This window comes from Aptenodytes forsteri, unplaced genomic scaffold, assembly GCF_000699145.1.
Source record: "Aptenodytes forsteri isolate BGI_AS27 unplaced genomic scaffold, ASM69914v1 Scaffold50, whole genome shotgun sequence".
Taxonomy (NCBI): domain Eukaryota; kingdom Metazoa; phylum Chordata; class Aves; order Sphenisciformes; family Spheniscidae; genus Aptenodytes; species Aptenodytes forsteri.
In genome coordinates this window covers 5,817,688-5,836,534 of record NW_008795126.1, presented here as the reverse complement: position 1 = coordinate 5,836,534, position 18,847 = coordinate 5,817,688, and the positions used below count along the sequence as shown (strand labels likewise).

Below are 18,847 nucleotides of genomic sequence, written 5' to 3'. Positions count from 1 at the left end.
AAATAAGATTCTTGAGAGTTCAGCTTAACATTTCATAGTATTTATAAGTGTGCTTGTTTCTTTGGTGTAAGGCTATTTGGGAGGTGATTTGCAGACAGGGAAGCATGTCTGTAACTTGCAGGCCAAACTCTTCCGTGGACTAAAGCATCCCTATTAACACACATACCCAAAATGAAGATTCTTCAACTGAGAAAAAATGTTTTAAAAAGGCATTGCAAATTGTGATAGTAATTTGTGAAAATACACACCCTTAGCCCATGTCAAACTGTCTGTTCTAAAACATGTGTTCATCCTAAAGTACTTTAACGTGTTTGTGATCCATGAACGTCAGTGGTTCTTAAAGATACATTTAAGAACATTGCTCAATCAGTATGAATAGCAGTACAGCTCTTCAGTATTCCAAATAAAAACTTTACTGAATAGTTGTGAAAGTTTAAATCATCCTTGAAGAATATATTTCATGTCACAGTCTATACTTACTGTGTTTCTTAGTTTAACGGAACAAAGCTGCATAAGGGAGACGGGATGCAGAGTTCTCAGCTCACCACTCCTGCTAAACTTGTGCAGAGAGCAGTTTTCAGTTACGGTGTTATATGATGGGGCGAAAAACCGCAGATTGCTGCCTCAGAGAATGGGTACAGCACTCGCTCTCAGGCTCCCCAAGTGCACGCCAGAGAAAGCTATGCATTTGATAGTGAGCAGACCAGAGTATTGCTGGAAGGTGTGGGAAGGAATTGAATCCCTTCTGGGGAGGGCTCCTTCCTTCTCACAGGGAAAGATTCATCAAAACAGACATAGGATTTGCTAGAGCTTTCTAACAAAGCAGGCAAACTAATGTAGCTAACAGGGAGTAAAGACTTTGGCGATTCAGCCAGAAATTGACCCTCAGATGTTCTGATGCATTTTAAAAGAAAATCTAGTAAAGTAACCTAGTGAAGAAAGAGATTTTTCTTAGAACAGAACTGTTAGTGGCCAATTTCAAAATTGTAACACTGGAACAAACCATATAAGTACCAAATTTACTTTCTACTAATAATTTCAACACAAGACACCTGGCAGACAGAATAGGTGATACAAATTTGACTGGGAGATAAACATGTATAAACTTCATTATTTTAGATGCTATCACCAATAAAACTGAATCAACAGAAATTACACAGGAGCCTGTGTGTGGTGCTTTGACCATCTGTGTCCCAAGGTAGGTGTAAAAATGGCTACATGCGCCTGCAGTTTCAGAAGCATTATTTGAAATTGTTACCATTAAGCCTTGCCATAATGTTAGATTTAATTTTTACATCACTGAATTTTATTGTGTACCGTTGATGGGATGCACTTATAATCTCTATTACCATTATGCAGCGACTGAGAAATAATGCTATATGGTGTGTTTTATGCACCTTCCTTTTCACTGAATTTGTGACAGTTTACTAAATTTCAGACCTTGATAAACTAGTGAAAGGCCTTTCAATCTAGCATGACTACACAATTAAATCTGAATACTATCGTGACTCAACGCTATTCTTTAATCTCGCTGAGAGCTACAGTGCAGAGCTAAAGCTGTCGTTACTAATTCTGTAATAGACATCAAGGGAAGAATAAACTGAAGAAAGCTTACTTCAAAGACCAGCGTCTCATTAGTCGGTCCTGCTGCATACAGACTCTCTGGATGGTTAAAAGAGCGTTGATAATCAAAAACTGTTCCAGCAAAAGAGAACTTTCCTGGCCAGTCAATTGTCCAGTCTCCTGTTAGATAATACTTTTTATTGAGGTTGCGCACTGCAAGGTAGCTGGTGGAGATTTGCATTTCGTGGAGCTGTATACTGCGTGCTCCTGCTGGAATAGTGACCACAGCATAGTAGTCTGAAATGAAAGAAGTAAGCGACATTTTTGCAGTTGTCATACAGATAGAGATAGCTGAGAATTTTTGAGCCAATTTGAAATTTTTGCAGTTTAAAAGATATTGAAGACAGCTGTTCTGATCCACCAAAGTTACTCCATTTTCACAAGGAGAAACCAGTTCTGTTTTTAACCCCCCTATGCAGCCTGTAATCAGAGTAACTCAGCGGTATTTCAATTCCTGGAATTTTTCTTTGTGATTAAAGACAAGAAAAAGCAAGTTCACCTTACAAAAATGCAGAACAGACTAATGGTGGTTTCTCTGTAATTGTTTTACCATCTTTTCCCTGTAGTTCTCTACAGTTGTTGGAAGGTACTACTTCCATCATGGGCAAGGTTTTTGAGGTGAGATGAACTGGGATGCAGAGAGCTTTCACAAATCCCTGTATACCACTGGATCTCCCTGCTGTAACCAATTGCACTCTGAGCATGTAGAAATCTTACTCATTCTATAGTAATACTCTGTATTACTATATCCTAAACAATTTCATGGCCTATATTACTGTAGTATTGACATATCTTATGATCAACAGTAAACGGGTCCTCAAAATACCCTTGTGGGTAAAGAAATATTATCTGCATTTTATGCCTGAGAAACTGAGGCATAGTGAGATTATTTCACAAGAAGCCTGTGACAGTCCACTAAAGAAAAGTCCACCTCCCAGTGACTGGATCATCCAATGAATCAGCTGGACAGCTTCCAGTCAACTTAATTTGAAAATGGACATGGAAATACTGTCATGTTTGGCATTACACTGTGTATCGCTTTTTATATCTTCTACGGTCCCATTCCAGTCAGAGCTGTTGACAGCTATTTTTTCACTTGCCTGAATCCTAAAATCTCTTTTAGGAGGAAATTCACACGTAAAGGGAAAATGTGGCTTAAGAAACAAGAGGAATGCTTGCAAATTAACTAACCAAGACTTATGCTCATAGCTTTCTTGTTACCAAGAAACAGGAGAAATGTGAACTCTCCTCTCACTCTCCCTGTGATTTTCAGTTCACATCTGGACTCTTAGCCACTGCCCTAATGAGCAAGGAGTCATATATATTACATGGGGATACAGCAGAGCAATGAGTTGATGATCATGTGGAACAGCTTTCCTTACCATTAGCTTTGTGCTGGATCAAGTATTGGCCTTTAAAGAACTTGCACGTTGAATTATCTCCTTTACAAACTCCACAAGCATCCAATACGGCTTTGGAACCAAGTCCACGATCACACCCTACTTGCTGCAACCAAAAGGCACAAGTGAAGGACTCAGACACAAGGGAATTTGAAGAAACAGCTGCATTTTCCATAAAGGAGTCAATTGCCCACTTAAAAAAATAGACATTAGGATTGTAAGAAACTTAATTTTATCTTACTTCACATATTCCATCAATGCAAACATCATATTTATTTGGAGAACACAGAGTTCCATCCTTCACTTTGCTGGACATTGCAAAGAAGAAGTCAAAGTCTTCAGCTGTGCAGTACAATTTACATCTATCTTCCTCTGGGGAAAAAAAAAAAACAAAAAGCAAAAAACAAGACAAGAATGTATTAGCAGACCTGCAGCACAGTTTTAAAAAAAAAAAAAACAAAAAGCAAAAAACAAGACAAGAATGTATTAGCAGACTTGCAGCACAGTTTTTTAAAAAAAAAAAAAGCACCCTGCTATTGTTTCTTCCTGCATCCTAGATGACAAGCTACAAGGATTAATTGTGTGAGGTGACATATTAGGACCCCAAGATGGGCAGAAATATAGCCAAATACAGTAGCTTATATTATGCTATTTTAAAAGAACATGTGGGTTTGTCCACACATAGAATTAGGAATTCAAAACCAGTGTGAAAACATGCACATTGCATTAGCTTTGCTGATGTGGCCCTGATTTCCGTTCCACTGGTTCACAGTTTCAAATTTCTTTTTTCATTAAGAGAAATGGGAGACTGTAATAATTTTATTTAATTTTTAGTTAAAATTTGAAAAATATATAAGATGGCACAAATGATCAGTTCACCTGAAAGCTAGGACTGGGGCCAGATTTTCCCCTAATAAAAGCGCTTTTCCTCTAAAAAGTCCCAACCATTGTCAATCAAATTTCTTCTTCTACATGGATGGTATGTTATGCTTTAAAGGGCTGATTAATTCTACATAGACAAAACCAGTCTTGCAATTGTAAATACTGTCACAACAGCTGAAATACACAATTTTAATACAAATAGTAATTGCAACAAATAAAACACCGTAACAAAATTTTGAAGAATATGAAATTGGATTCAAAATAGTATCCTTTTATTCTTAAATAAGCAGCTGGATTTTCAATAGTACTTTCTACAGAGGCAAGGCATCTGTAGCAATTTTGAAAACCAGACTCTGTTTTCAGGGCTATAAACGTAGATCTTGGGGGAGATTTTGAAAAGCAGCTAAGAGAGTAAGGACAGGCATTTTCAAGTTCAGAGTCACTTGGGGATGCCTTGCTTTTGAAAATTATGCCCTTTGTCCCTAATTTTAAGCTCCTATTTCTTTCACTAAACGTGGCTCCTACCTTTAAAACCAATGTAGGCTACCCTAATTTCTGCATTATTCTCCCTATCATACAATATCCATTGTTACATGCTGTGAAACCATATTTCATCTTTCCTCTGTTCACAATGGCTGTTAGGACATAGGTTTCTAAATACCCATGAAAATGTCTGCGAAGTCTTTTGAAGAAAATATAATCAGGCTATGCATGAAAGTTACATGTATGTGTATGTATATATATATATAATTATACACTTCTTACCATCAAAAGCAAATTTGTACAGGTGCTAAATGAAGCAGCTACAATGTGACATAATCCAGCCACTTTTATTCAAGTAGTAGCAATTGCAGCTACAAACTGTGCTTTCAAACTGCAGAAACTATTTGTTGTGTCTGATAAAAAAGAATACTGATTCAAAATATTTGCAAAATTAAGATGCATAAAGTAAAAATAAACTTTGCTTGTACAAAAGACAAGAAATAGTTATTGAGACCTGAACTTTATAAAGATCTCTTAGTAAAAGATGACTTTAAAAAATTTATGCCAGTACATTGTTTGTTTTTCCAATTCTCATGGGACTATACCAGCAGAAAAGTCAAAAGGTTGATTTATTGTTACGTTTCGAAATCTGAGAACATTCCAAAGGAAGGAAGATTCTGGTAGTGTTATTGTGGGAGCTCACATTTCCCATGCTGAAAAATCCATGGAAATTGTTTTGCTTTTACACTAACAGATATGTAATATAAAATGAAAGAGAGGGGTAGCAACAGCCAGGGAGTCATGCTAAAGACAAAGATTTAAGTTCACAACCAAAATCAATTCTGCATGTTCGTACAGGCAGTATCGCATAGAAGGCTGGATTCATCTATGCTAGAAAGCAAACACATCTCCAATAAGCCAACTGAATTTCTATTTGCCTGCATCAGGGTGATATTTGCCCAAAGAATATGCATGAATTACAGCTTACAGCTGGCTTCCTGCAATTGCCTTTGTCCGTCAGAGCTGTGGCATAATTACCTTCCACTTTAGTATATGGCTTCCATTTGTAGTACCATCCCCGGAAAGGTTTGCTGTTGTATTCTGCACACTGCTGGGCACGGAAGTCCAAACTATTTGCTGGACATGGCTGATTATTACAAAGTTGATAAATACGACTGGAACCTTGGCAGAATTTGCCGCCATACTGTGGCCTAAAAAAAAGAAAAAAAAATTCTTTTGCAAAACCTACTTGCTGTGTGATTGGCATGTTACATGTGTATTAACAGAGAAAATGAGAGGGTGTATTGTCTTAGAAGATGAGTATTTCTTATATGGGCCATTAATTTTCGAGGTTCCTAAAACCAAGCAAAGCAGTTGCCATGAATTATCTAACTGGATCACTGCAAACTCAGCAAAGATGCAACCATCTAGAGGTGAATCATGTTTTCACTAATTTAAATTTATAGGGCTATTTTGTATTGGCTGGTTTCAATCTTGTTATACAGCTATTTTTACTCTGCTGTAACCCAGGAATGAACATGTGCAAAGAATTACCTATCACAATAAGAGTTAATAAAGGATAACATAACACTGATCAAACATAAACAGAATGAATAATTACATTTGGTTGTTCATTTGTTTTGTAAATCATTTTGAAAAAAACGTGCTTTTAAACAGTCAAAGGAAACAAGGACTGTGCACAGTTGTCCTGCTTTAGGAAAATGTTGGAATTCATGGAGAACTTTAAACATGTCACATCCACTTCAGCAAACCTTACCTGGGCATTTCTCTTAATTTTGGCCAGAATGAAAAGAGCATATTCTATTACTTTGCTAGTATCTTATGTTATCAGAATAATAGTTTTTAACTATTTGATCTATGCACACAACTGTAAAACAATGTAAAATGTAAGACTTGCTCTCTCTAAAGTGACTGAGAGGTCTCACAAGCTGCTGAGAAATGTATTCACTCACTTTTGTATTCCTTATGGATCTACGTAGGAATTCACTGATGTTATTTTTGCAGTTTCACAATGCTCAGATATACATCTGCAAGTACTGCGCCAAATCTTCAAAACACCAAATTCTAAGAACTGTTTTTCTTATTATACAATTTCTTGCATCAAGTGAAAAGAAATGTTGCGCTTGCATACATTTATACAATGATTTTTAAAAATTAGGGAACATACATACTTGGAAGACAAGCTATGATCTTTCAGTGGACAGCTTGCCCATGTTACACACACATTAAGGAAAAAAATCAGAATAATATAAAAGACACAGAATAATAATAATATATTAACTAACAATAATAATAGTATAAAAGATACAGTTGCAACAAGTATAATTTGTTTGTTTAAATCCCTAAACACTATGTTATAACTATTCCCCATAAAAAGTATCCCATGCAACTTCTCTTGACATGCATCTGACTGCAGTAATATGGAGACAGCCTGGTGCAACATGGATGAGAAAAGCCAGGTGCTTTTTCTGTTTGCTTTATCATAAATTTTAACCCTCGTATGTCTAACCCTCTAACCAAGCTCGGGCTTGGTTTTTATATTTTGAATCAGCTTTGAATGTACATGATATCTGGCTTTTCCAGAATTCTGGGCTACAAAACAGTCTTTCAAAGGAAGAGGTGGAAACCCACCTGCTATTCTATTTAAAACTGGGATAAAGCACCAGCAAAATGTGTTGTGGAAAAAAAAAAACAACTTCCAGTGACTTTTCTTGAGGTCACCTACTAGCCACCCTGACACTGGGTATAATGGCGACGGTCTTAAAACGAAGTCAAATTTTCTATCCTAGTTGGTGGCAATTCAGTCTGTGAAGGGCAGGGAGGATATGTAACATCAGTGAAGTCAGGGAGTATTTATATTGACTTTGTGCAATTGGTGAGAGCTTTGAGTTAAGGCAGCCAGACCCTTGGGTCCTTACTCAATTCTCTACAGACTTTCTTTACAGCTTCAGTACATGTATGATTGTTGACTGCCTTCAGCCCTGGAGAACAAATCTGCTCTAGTGTAAGGGAAAGAAGCAACCTCCTTCCAAGTAAATGGCACCAAAACACGCAATAGAATAGAATTATTTATGGCTAGATTGTGATTTCTAGCCACAGTCTTGCATTTGATGATGGTCACTGAAAGAGGCATTCTGTTTCCCAGCTCTGTTACGGCATTTTAATATTACAGTACACTCCCATTACTGAAACTGTTGGCCAGAGAATTATGGAAACTTCCCCACCTTCGTTTTTTACCAACAAGATGTCAGTAAGAGTTAAGTAATTCACAGGCAACTAGATGTAGATGTACAAAACCAAATTTCTGAGAGAAGACTATCATCTACACTGACAAAATCACGCTTTTATTGGTGACGTTTATACCACCCGTAGATTTTGGTTTGCCTGCAGAAGCTCTGTCAGTAACTGTGCTTACAATGGAACACTTTGCACAGAAGGTATTCCAGTATTTCTATAGTGATACAGTGCTCCTAATACAGATGTAGCCTAAACTTTTCATCCGTGTACCTCCCCAGCGTTGGCATGTATAGGTAAAGATACCTGCATGAATAGGTGCTGTTAGGCTGAGGCCTTGCTGAGGATAATTGGAAAAGGGAGCAATTTGGTGAGAAAGGCCAGCAAAAAACCAGTCTCCAAAGAATGAACAATGAAAGTAAAATGGATATTCACTGCAATGCAACACAGAGAGTGAGAAATCCTGGAATTAACCTGATCAAGGGAAGTATTTTATGCATTACAAAGGGAACTAGACTCTGGAATTCTGGACTCCTATTTTTTCATGTTTTGCAATCATTTAAATTCAAGTGCAAACATTTTTGCTCATATTATGACCGATATATTACGTGATACTATCATGATATGATAGTATCACAAAGCTAGACTATTTTATTCTGCATGAATTTGAAAGGTCTACAAGGTCTTTCACGGTCTTCATTTTTAATTAGTATTTTAAATGGCATCATTACTTTGCATCAGTTTACATCTGCATTGTCTGTAATCACTGTTACAGATATTGTACACAAAAGAATAAAAGATGTGTTCAGGCAATTCTGATTTAGTCCTTTGATTGCATACATGCCTAAAACTCCATTCTACTCTTACTGAACAATGCACTGTTGTGGAGTGGGTAGGATGCAGTCCCACTGATATGATTTAGGTATTAATTTAAATCTCTCGAGCACTCTTCAGGTTCTTTCCCAGCTAAACTATTAAATTATATAATCTATTTCTATCTTGGAAAAGTACCTCAATTGTAAAATGCTGTGATGTATGAAAACCAGACCCATGAAATTACACTGTGACAATTTACAGAAACATAATGATTTTAGCAAATCTGCATAGTTCTGTGTTCTACAGATGACCTCCATAGGTGTTTGTTAGTATGAATTCATACATAACTCAGGTGGTAATTCAGAAGCCATACCCAGAGCTGTTTGGGTGTGGTCACAAGGTCTGCCTTAAAATTGTCAAGAGAAAGGGGATTGAACTGGTTGGATATTATTTGCAGGAGGACAGTTTCACATACAAACACATGTAACGAGATTTTCATAAGCAGCAGCCTGAATTTCTGTTCTTCACCTGTCTTTAAGCTCTTAATAAGATGTGTCACCTTTAAAATCACTGGAAACCTAGAAATCTCCCTTAGCGTTCATAAGAAGTCAGTTGCTTTGAAAAATTGACTACTTATTTAAAAACCTCATTTTAGAGTCCAGTCAGTTCTTCAGAGATCCACACCCCTTGTCGTAATATCTTACAGAAATAGATTTTATTCTTTGTCATTCTCAAAATTTTGCTACCCAAAATCTTCTATCAAGCTTTTGAACAAAATAAACATTAGCTCCTACACAAATCTGGATTAGGAAAAGTGAAATAAATATATTACATATGAAATAATATACATATATGTACTGAAATATATAAACACCTGAAATATATTTCAGAAGTTCAAAAAGAAAGGAATCATTATTCTTTGTTTATGTGTAGTTACAGAGGTGAACAATGAACAGTGACTAGGTTATAAATTGTTCCATGTGGTGTAACACTGAAAATGGATAGTATCATTTTCTAATGATTCAACATTCATACAAAAGCGCTGTGATGGGAAATACAGCTACCTGGATATTAGTACACTGCTGTGTGGATGGCTTATTTATAGTCCTGTCATTTCATCACTCTAACTCTGAGAGAGATTTATAGTATCTTCTCTTTGCTCTAACTGAATTATCACTAATATAATAAAATTAATTTTAGTATAAACATGATCCAGTTCTGGTATCAAGTCTTACTTGGTTACATCAAGTTTTACTTTAATTAGAACAGACAGATCACTCTGATTGCAAGTTTGAAAAACGTAATGCTACAGTAACAGACACCCTTCATGTTAAAGAGCTTCTGTCTGAAGACCATTTGAAATCATCATCAGTTACAATAGTGCACCAAGCTGAAACATCTCAACTACTGGACATTCTTCTGTCACCCAGGGAGAGCAAGGGAAGGCTTATGAACAGATGCAAAGAACAATGTCGTACATACAAATTTAGCAGGCAAAACAGGACCAAAGTAGGAAGACCAAAATATATGTATGACATGTAATTGAGACCCTGCATTCTCTTGCTAAATAGATTAATAAAGGAAACTATCGAAGTAATTTTATTTATCAGAATACACAGAGAAAAAACAGAAAAGGTTGAGAAAACGCTCTGCTACAGATCCGTAAAAATTGGCTTGACTGAGTGAAGGTAATAAAGACTACTTTAACTAACTCACATTTTCCTGTAACATAGTATATGAAGCGTGGATATTATTACTGCAGCACTGTATAATAGGTGTGAGGCTTCTTTACAGCCTCATATAAACTGTGTCATATTTTCTCTGTTTTTTATTACTGCAGTTTAAATGCTGTTTTTATTGTGTGCAATGAAGAATACATGTGTCTATGCCTGTTGAAGTTGTGTATGAAATAAAACAGTGAAATCCTTTTTTATTTTAAGTTGAAGTGAATTCAGTACTTGGGAAAGATGCTGGTCAGACCTCTACTTTGAAATAGTATTGTAAGGAATAGTAGTATTTACAGTGATAAGACATTCACTAGAGGAAAATACTAGAAATGTTTCATGAGTTAGCATACAATTCTAGGGTTCAGCAACTTTATTCTGACCTGTGAAACGTAAAAGAATGCAAAGAACATGACAGACATACAAAGACATCTGTCTACAACCATTTTGATATTGACTTTAAACATTTCTGGTTTATTATCCTGGATAATATGATCTCATCAGAAGTCTTAATAGCTTTTAAGACCTTTTTCTCTTGCTCTTAAATTATTAGGTGTGTGTGGCGTTTCGTTACTCCTGCAGGTATTTGATAAACTATAGTGTCACAAAAGAAATTAAGAAAGTTGGGCTGTAGATGTTCTAGTACTCTAGCAGTCTTGACAGCCACTACTTTCTAGTATCACGACATATTTCTGTCTTTCAGCTACTGACTGGTCATATTGGACATGAAAGAGAGGTCTTAGAAACATTTTCACACGTACTATTTCCCTACAGAAATGGACTGTTATTTTTTTTTGTTCCAAAAACTTAAATAGTTAGTATGAAAATAATACCTTTTCATATCTATGTCTTACTTTGGATTATTGCAGTGTCTTTCTTGATATGTGACCCCACCTCCACAAGTGCGAGTACACTCTGACCACTCGGACCAGGCAGACCATTGGCCATTTACAGGCTTGGGTCCATGATCACCATATTTGACACACTGTCCTCTTCGACACCACTGCCAAAAGAATGCCAAAAAATATCCCATCAGAGTTAGCGGTACCTAGTAGATGCAAAAAAGAAAAAATCCACATTTAAAAGCTCCAGTGCTTAACCCTAATAAACATGAGGTCACCCACTGAATGGGTGGGTGAGATAGTTCACAGCAGGACAAGGACTCTGAAGTAGGACATTGATCCACACAATGGTATAGATAACTAAGGTCCTAAAATTTGTCCAGGTTCTGAGTTGAAGATCTCTGAGGTACACATTTTCAAAACTGTTCTCTTGGAGAGTATCTTTTTGGCTTACTGTTCCCCCAAAATCCATGTTAATTTATGGTCCTGTGCTGTCAGAACCTCAAAACTTCCCATGTAATTTAAAAACAGCCTGCTAAAATTCTGCTAAAATTTCTCCCTTTTATCATTCAATTATAAAATACTGCACAAAGAGAAAAAAGCGAAATAGAACATTTGTCAGTAACTTGAAAATCAAACCAATATTCTACTGAAAGAAACATTATAGCAAAAGAAAATATTTTGTGTAACTGTAGAGGAGTGTAAATTAGAAGGTTCAACTAAAACAAATATCCATGCTCTTTCGGTAGTGATCACTGATGGTAATATGCATGATGACCTTAGTCTGTACAGCAAATATTATGGCTTAAGGAATGTTTATATCAGAGTGGAATTTGAAGCCTTGATCTAACTTCTGTTATAATTAATGGATTTTCTTACTGATTTAGATTTGCCTGATATATCTTATTCCATAGCTCGAAGGGAGAGGCATCATTCCCTACCATCAGATAGGTGCCACTGTGAGGACCAGTCCCGACTATGTATCACAATGCAGTCTTTTACAGAGCAATCCGGAAGTCCATGATAGCAAACCTGGATCTGGATAAAACTGTTTTTCACAGGAGCTGGTATTTGACCCAATACGGTCTAAAAACAAGTCAGAATGACATTGTCCTATTTATAAAACAACTTACCATACTTATACCACAAGCTGTTCCTTCCGCTGCTGGCATGAACTTTGTCTCGCACCTATGACCCACTTTGTGACACCAGAGAGATTTGCATATATCCTGAAAAGAAAAAGTACTCACTATAGTACTCATAATTCCCATTATTTCCTGGTGTTTAGAAAGAGTAACAAATGATACATGCCTTTGCTACCTTAAAAGCCATATAAATAAAACCTTTTCTGAACTTAGAAAATCCAGGGTTTAAGATTCATAGCACAGCCATATCCTGTATATTGCCTTCTTGTTTATGCACCATTTCACTATATATTTTTTAAAACTATTTTGAGAGTGAAACTATAATAGAACAAAAACTGTGTTAAAAAGTTCAAGGCTAAAATTTCATCAAGTCTACAGTGACTATAATACTGTGAAGAGACTAGATTTTCTAAAACACAGGAGATATCTGGAAACATAGTCTCTTCACAGTGCTGTTCACTCTCTCTTCTTTGTTTATTAGCTGTAGAAGAAACACAGCTGCCAGCACCTGATAAATGTGGTTAGTATAAAATAAATCAAAATAATTCAGAATATTAACAGGAATAAAAGAAATGACAATACTTCTTTTCAGAATGAGCACTCCAGATTATTTAATAAAATGTCTTCTCTGAAGAGATCAGCAAGGAGCGTAGCAGTCACTAAAATAACAGGTTAATCTAAATTAATCCTTCATCACAAAGTCAAGAGTGTAAGTTACATTTTTATTGTTCTAAAATAACCCTATAGATCTTTTCCAGACTTTGCTGTCAATGCATAAGAGTAAAACAAAACATAAGTTAGTTAGTCCTTCTTACCCCACACCCCATGCAAGTTTGATCAAAACTCTACCGCCCGCTAATTTCCCTTAGTAGGCAAGGGCTCATGAGTCTTATGTATTCAGCTGTACTCCTTATGACTGCTGGAAAGAACACATTTCCTTCTGAAACTCTCCTGGGACTGTGATATTCCTCAAAAGAGGCCAGTACCTTCAAAGCAAATTGCCAAGCAAGATAAGGTAGAGAAATAGCCCAGGCCTCTGAAGAACACTGTGTTACTTGTACTTATTTAGTGTACTGCAGTTCTCTAATGTAATTTTAACTTTTCAAAAGTATATCAATAGGTACCTTTACAAAGCTGAGGTTGCACAGTTTTGCTCGCATTCCAAATTGCCATTTGCACTGGGTATCAGCATCATAGATCTGCCCTGGCAGTTTGTCAGGGTATTTATAATGTCCTGTTTGCTTAGGTTCATCAATCAGGCAGGCAGCTTGAGCTGTACTATAATGAGAATGTATATTAGTCATGTCTATGATCTTTATATCAAAATATTTTAATTTGCTACAGACCAGCAAAAACACATAATATGGTATACAGTACCTCTAACTAGCTTTAGAGGTATGCACTGAAATGAGAATATCTGCTTGCAGGAGCCAAAAGATCTTCACATCTTGTTGGTAGCCTGACCTGCAAAGTTTTAAGGAAGCAGGAATTTCCAGGCTTTGGGACTGTTGTGACAACAAGAAAGAATGACGTCAAATTCTTTTCCTCCCTTTATTCCTGTGTAACCAAGAGCAAGGTGATCTAGTCTGCTTCTTTCCCCTAAATGGATTCCCCAAATCAGGAATCAACAGATTCAACAGGCTCACTGTCTCATTTCAGCATTTGCTTTGTGTGGATTGACAAACAGCAGGCTGCTGCAGCTTGTGTGCTTTGGGTTGGCTGTGTCTAGCTTAAGACCAAAGGTACCCTATGGTCTACTATTTTTCCATTGTACATGCTTGGGAACCCATGTATACAGAAGGTCACTCTATGCTGGATTTATCTTCCAAGTGTAACTCTCTTGGAACATATTGCATGTTGGAGGGATTATGTGACTTTTTAGTTTGCAATTTGCTTGTGTACTCAGAATATGTTGCATCATTGCAGCAGAAAAAAATCACCAGAACTCTGTCACCTTTCCTGGCCGCTACTCTAAGATACTAGCCTGGAATTCAAGGATCAGATCCACAGAACTATCTAGGTGGTCTAGAGAATTAATATCTAAAATGCCTGTATTGGATCTGGGTCTTAGTACTGCTTACACATTTTTTAGTAATCATGTATAGTCTACCTATGTCTGACAAACAAAATAAAAGGAAAGTTGTACAGGAAAGGACTGCAATTCTGATGATGTTAAACATAGACCGAAAAACAGTTCCTTTAAAAGCATCACTGAGTAATGCCAACATGCTGGAGAAATAATTGGCATCTTTCTCTTTTTCCTTTTTTTCCTCCCAGAAACAGTATATGAAAAATGTAAAATGTCCTTACTCGTGACATGAGCTAGATCAAGAGAGAAACTCCAGTGAGAAAGGCCACTAATGTTAATTTACATTTTGTAATGACTTTGGTCCTACTGAGTCTGCCCTCTTTTGTGTTCACTTCCTACTAATTCTCTAATAACCCTAGCTGCTGACAGGAATGCCTGGGAAAGAATGATATGCCAGTCATTACTGCAGGATATTCATGGAGGGTGAAATTCATTCTTTTGAAACGAGGCAGGACAAAAACACTTATATGCCATACCACCTATACGCTTCATAAGTCCAAGTGTGCGGGCTCAAATAGTACACAGGTTTGAGCACATTTTAAAAGAGGTGAATTTCACACTTAAGTAATTTTTATGTCTGTTCAAGAGTTCAAGCCCAGTTACTAAAGATACATTCCCTGGCACCGGCCCAGATTTACATCTGACCTACCTGAGAAATTTGTTGAGATACTGCCTGCTGCATACAGACCAAGAAAACACTCCATTGTTTCCTGTGAGTGTGGGAGACATAATATTACCCTCAGCTTTTCTACAAGGATTTCCTTCTCCATCATGAATCATACCAAAGCTGAAAAGAGAACCAGGCATGAGAGTGAAAATCTAGATTAATCAGAAGCAAGACACAATTTGGGGCAGAAGAAACACTTTCTGGGTAACAGTTCTATGCTTGAACTCCACAGGGAACGTGGAATTCATCCCTTTCATTCCAAAGGGATGAAAACACATGCATCATACAAATGGCTATTATTATGAAACAAGCTCCAATTAATAGCATTCAGATTTTACTGTCATCATACACTTATCTGATGAGAAAAAGATAGTCAAGTTTCGAGGAAGACCCATACTGGTGATGCACAGGAGCTCTACAATGTGAGCTGATGACAAGATGCGGGCCCATAAGTACCAGAGCTGCAGACTGTGTCAGAAGTTTTACAGTTTAACCATTTCTCTTTCCTGAAGGAGAAACATTTTGTGGTGAGATGGATGGAAGTAGTGGATCTTTTGTTCAGTCACACTTGTACTTGCCTATAAATCTACCAGCTTATTCAGTCTGAACCTTTTTTTGCCTAGTGATAATACCTGTTAACATGAATGGTGTGGGGATCGGAACCCAGGGAAATATCAGTGTTACACAGCTGTAAGAATATAACATAACTGTCCTCCTAATAGGAGGGAAGAACTACATAGCTGCATTCAATCTGTAGCAAAAGAAATGGGACTGAATGAATAGAATACAAAGTATGAATACAAAAATATGATTCTTTTTCTAACTTTGGCCACTAACTTGCTATATTATCTCAGGCAAATCACTTTCTTTTCCTTGCCTTTATTATACACTGTCACTTACTTTGTCTACACTGTAACCTCTTTAGTGGGAATACTGCCTTTTATTGGGTGCTTTGCTCAGTCTGCAGCATCATGAGGCCCTGCTTTCATTAGGAGAGGTGTTAGGACAATATAAAGAATAATAAGCAATAATAAAAACCATGTTAAAAATGATAAATTATGTGGAGCTTATGGTCGTAATAATAACCTGAATAATTTTCAGGTTTTTTCCTTTCACTGTTTTATATTTACTCACTGTACAGGACATCTGTGAATTTCAATGTGTTTTGAATAGAAATTTCATAATATGTTACTTCAACATCGTAGTACATTGGCGACTTTATGAATGTAATCTGTGTACGTGCAGGGAATATCTAATTTACTGGACTCGATCCTCTAGTGTTATAAATCATTGCAGGCTCATCAGAATTACTGCATGTGTTGCCACCAGCTGAGGCTCCAAACTTGCTAAAATATATGGCTCCTTCTATAAATGGACAAAAAAGTCCCAACAGCTAGTATTTTAGAATCCTTTATAAAATACTAACTTTGTTCACATGCATTGCAGCCAAAGAATCCACAGTTTATATACCCACTGACACAATGGGCTCCGAACTCCCGAAGGAATTGTTAAGCTTTCAGGTGAAAACACGAACTACTTAAAGAAAACCATAAAAATGTATAACAACTGAAGCTACTCAGTGGATCACAGAGTGTGATCTATACAGTATACAATATTCTCCTACTATGAAATCCTTAGGTTAATATATTCACAGTGGACCTCAGCACCTTCATAGCTGTCACAGGTTTCTTTTCTTCCAGGAATCTCTGTATCAGAGAGACTGGATTCTGTTGTCTGACATTACATACTAGGTAGTCTTAGGAACATGAACACAAACAAATGATAATAAAGACATTTTGTATCTGGGGCAGATTTTTTCCAGGAGATAAGATGCATTTTATTAGACAGGAGTATGGAACTGTACCAAAGAAAGGCCGAATAATATGAGAATCAAAGGCAGTGGTGAAAAAGAAAAAAAACAACATTAAAAAATTTCTCTCAAAGCAAATAAGAAAATAAACAGGAAGGAAGGACTTTAAGAGACTAAAGGGGATAATTCCTGAAAAATAAGCTATAGGCCTGATTCTCTCCTAATACTGATTGAAGGACATTAAAAATGTACTGAAGTCAGTGAAATTGCATTAGTGTGACAGGAGGATCAAACAATATATATTTTACATATTTGGTCCCACTGAAAGCGTTGGCACAATTCCCACGGGCTTCACTGGTAGCTGGATTATTCTTTAATTCCTTGTTTCCCTTCAGATGTACAGAAACCTGTGAAAGGGTCACTCATGTAGACATTAGGTCATAGTATATACTGTAGAGCGTATTTGTACAATGAAAACTAAATAGTCCTGATTCAGTCATGCAGAATTGGAAGGATTCATGCCTTGACCAAAAAGCAGAATACAGTACCACTGCTTTTCAAAGATATTCTGTGCAGTAATGTTGCTGCACAAAGTAAAGATTCGATGCCCACATTTTATCTGACCCTTGATTTCAGGTTTGTACCACATAGAGAAACTATGCTTCTATACTGCCAGTGGTTAGACAGACTCCAGCTTGAGCTATGTTAAAACTGAATATCAAAACCATGCAAAAAGTTGTGAAAAAGTAATTAAAAATGATTTGGGGAAAAAAACAGGAGAGCAAAACCTAATCATCTTCTTTAGATTTAATCAACAATTCAGAGAATAGCTGAAGCTCCATGGAAGATTACTACTGATTTTGTTTGAGAGACAGCAGGTTCTTAGGAAAATTACAGTCTTATTACCATAGAAATCAAATGGAAATCCAATGGATATAGATACAGAAAGGCAGAAACCACCACAAAGGTTGTTTTTAGCCAAATCATGCATTAAATAGGTAGAGAGAACAAAGAAGGACAGGTTGAATGGCATGAATGGCTCCCAGATCCTATGAAACACTGGGTCTTTTGGGAAAGGGACCTCTAAGAGACTCAGAGAGATCACTTCTCCATACTGTAAGCTGCAGTGTCCTTTCTCTTTTTGGAGCAACCACACTGACACATGGGTTCGTCTACCCGAACATGGTAGCAGTGTGGGAAGCTTGTAGATTATTGTTGTCAGCTTTTACTGTTTGTTCTGGTTATCACCTGGAATATATAAAATGTCAAAAAATAAAAATAAAAGGAAAGCACCCTGGGCAGCTGATTCACCATTTCATGCTAAAGAAAGAGTCTTGACTCTGTTTAGCCTGAAATTGCCTATAGCTTCCCATCAAATTAGAAACAGTTGTGAGGTACCTGTGTCAGAATAAGGTCCCTCCGCCTATGGCAGCAAAATCGATCAAAATCCCACAGTAGTTTTTTTTATGACTGTTGAAGAGATGATCTTTAATAAGGCCAATGCATTAACTGGATGCTCTATATATTCTAATCTTTATATAGCACTCTATAAATGATCCATATTTGACTGATTAACAGTAGCTGGTGCTATGTTTCCATTCACTTACATATTTATTTATAGAAGGAGCTTGTAAGACTCATGAAACTTACTTGTGTCCAGATTCATGAGCAATTGTAAAAGCCAGTCCAAGGCCTGTATCTTCATTAATGGTGCAACTACGATATTTGCTGCACATGCCACTGATAGGAGCAAATCCTGAAGGAATGAAGCAGTAGAATAGCTTATTCCTCTACAGAATTCCAAATACATGTATCATCTGCACTGGTCCTAATAAGCCAGTCTGTTGCGGTGCATGAAGATGGTTGTCTACTTCATCAGGTTTATCAGGAAAGAATTACAGCAGACTTTTATTTGACAATAAAGGGACTCTTGTATAAGAAGTATAATTAAAACCTAACCTCCCAAAATACACTTTGCTTGTAAAGATTATCCTTTCCCCCCCTCATGCCTTTACTGCTCCCAAATTAGGGAAATCCCATTTTCAAAAAGGGCAAGTAGCCACAAAAAAAAAAAAAAAAATTATATCAGAGAGGCTCAGAAATATTCTCAA

The 18,847-nt window shown here is 36.7% G+C and overlaps 1 protein-coding gene across 1 annotated transcript in view; it reads right to left on the bottom strand.

The window, feature by feature from the left end:
* The window catches only part of ADAMTS18 (ADAM metallopeptidase with thrombospondin type 1 motif 18), a 79,684-nt gene that overhangs the window by 24,421 nt on the left and 36,416 nt on the right, over nt 1-18,847 (bottom strand). The window contains exons 8-16 of the mRNA XM_009277313.2: nt 18,387-18,492; nt 14,909-15,046; nt 13,295-13,448; nt 12,159-12,254; nt 11,038-11,186; nt 5,427-5,599; nt 3,265-3,395; nt 3,006-3,129; nt 1,616-1,860 (exon numbers count right to left, since the gene is read on the bottom strand). Coding sequence (XP_009275588.2) covers nt 1,616-1,860; nt 3,006-3,129; nt 3,265-3,395; nt 5,427-5,599; nt 11,038-11,186; nt 12,159-12,254; nt 13,295-13,448; nt 14,909-15,046; nt 18,387-18,492 — 1,316 coding nt within the window. The remainder of the gene's footprint in view (nt 1-1,615; nt 1,861-3,005; nt 3,130-3,264; nt 3,396-5,426; nt 5,600-11,037; nt 11,187-12,158; nt 12,255-13,294; nt 13,449-14,908; nt 15,047-18,386; nt 18,493-18,847) is intronic.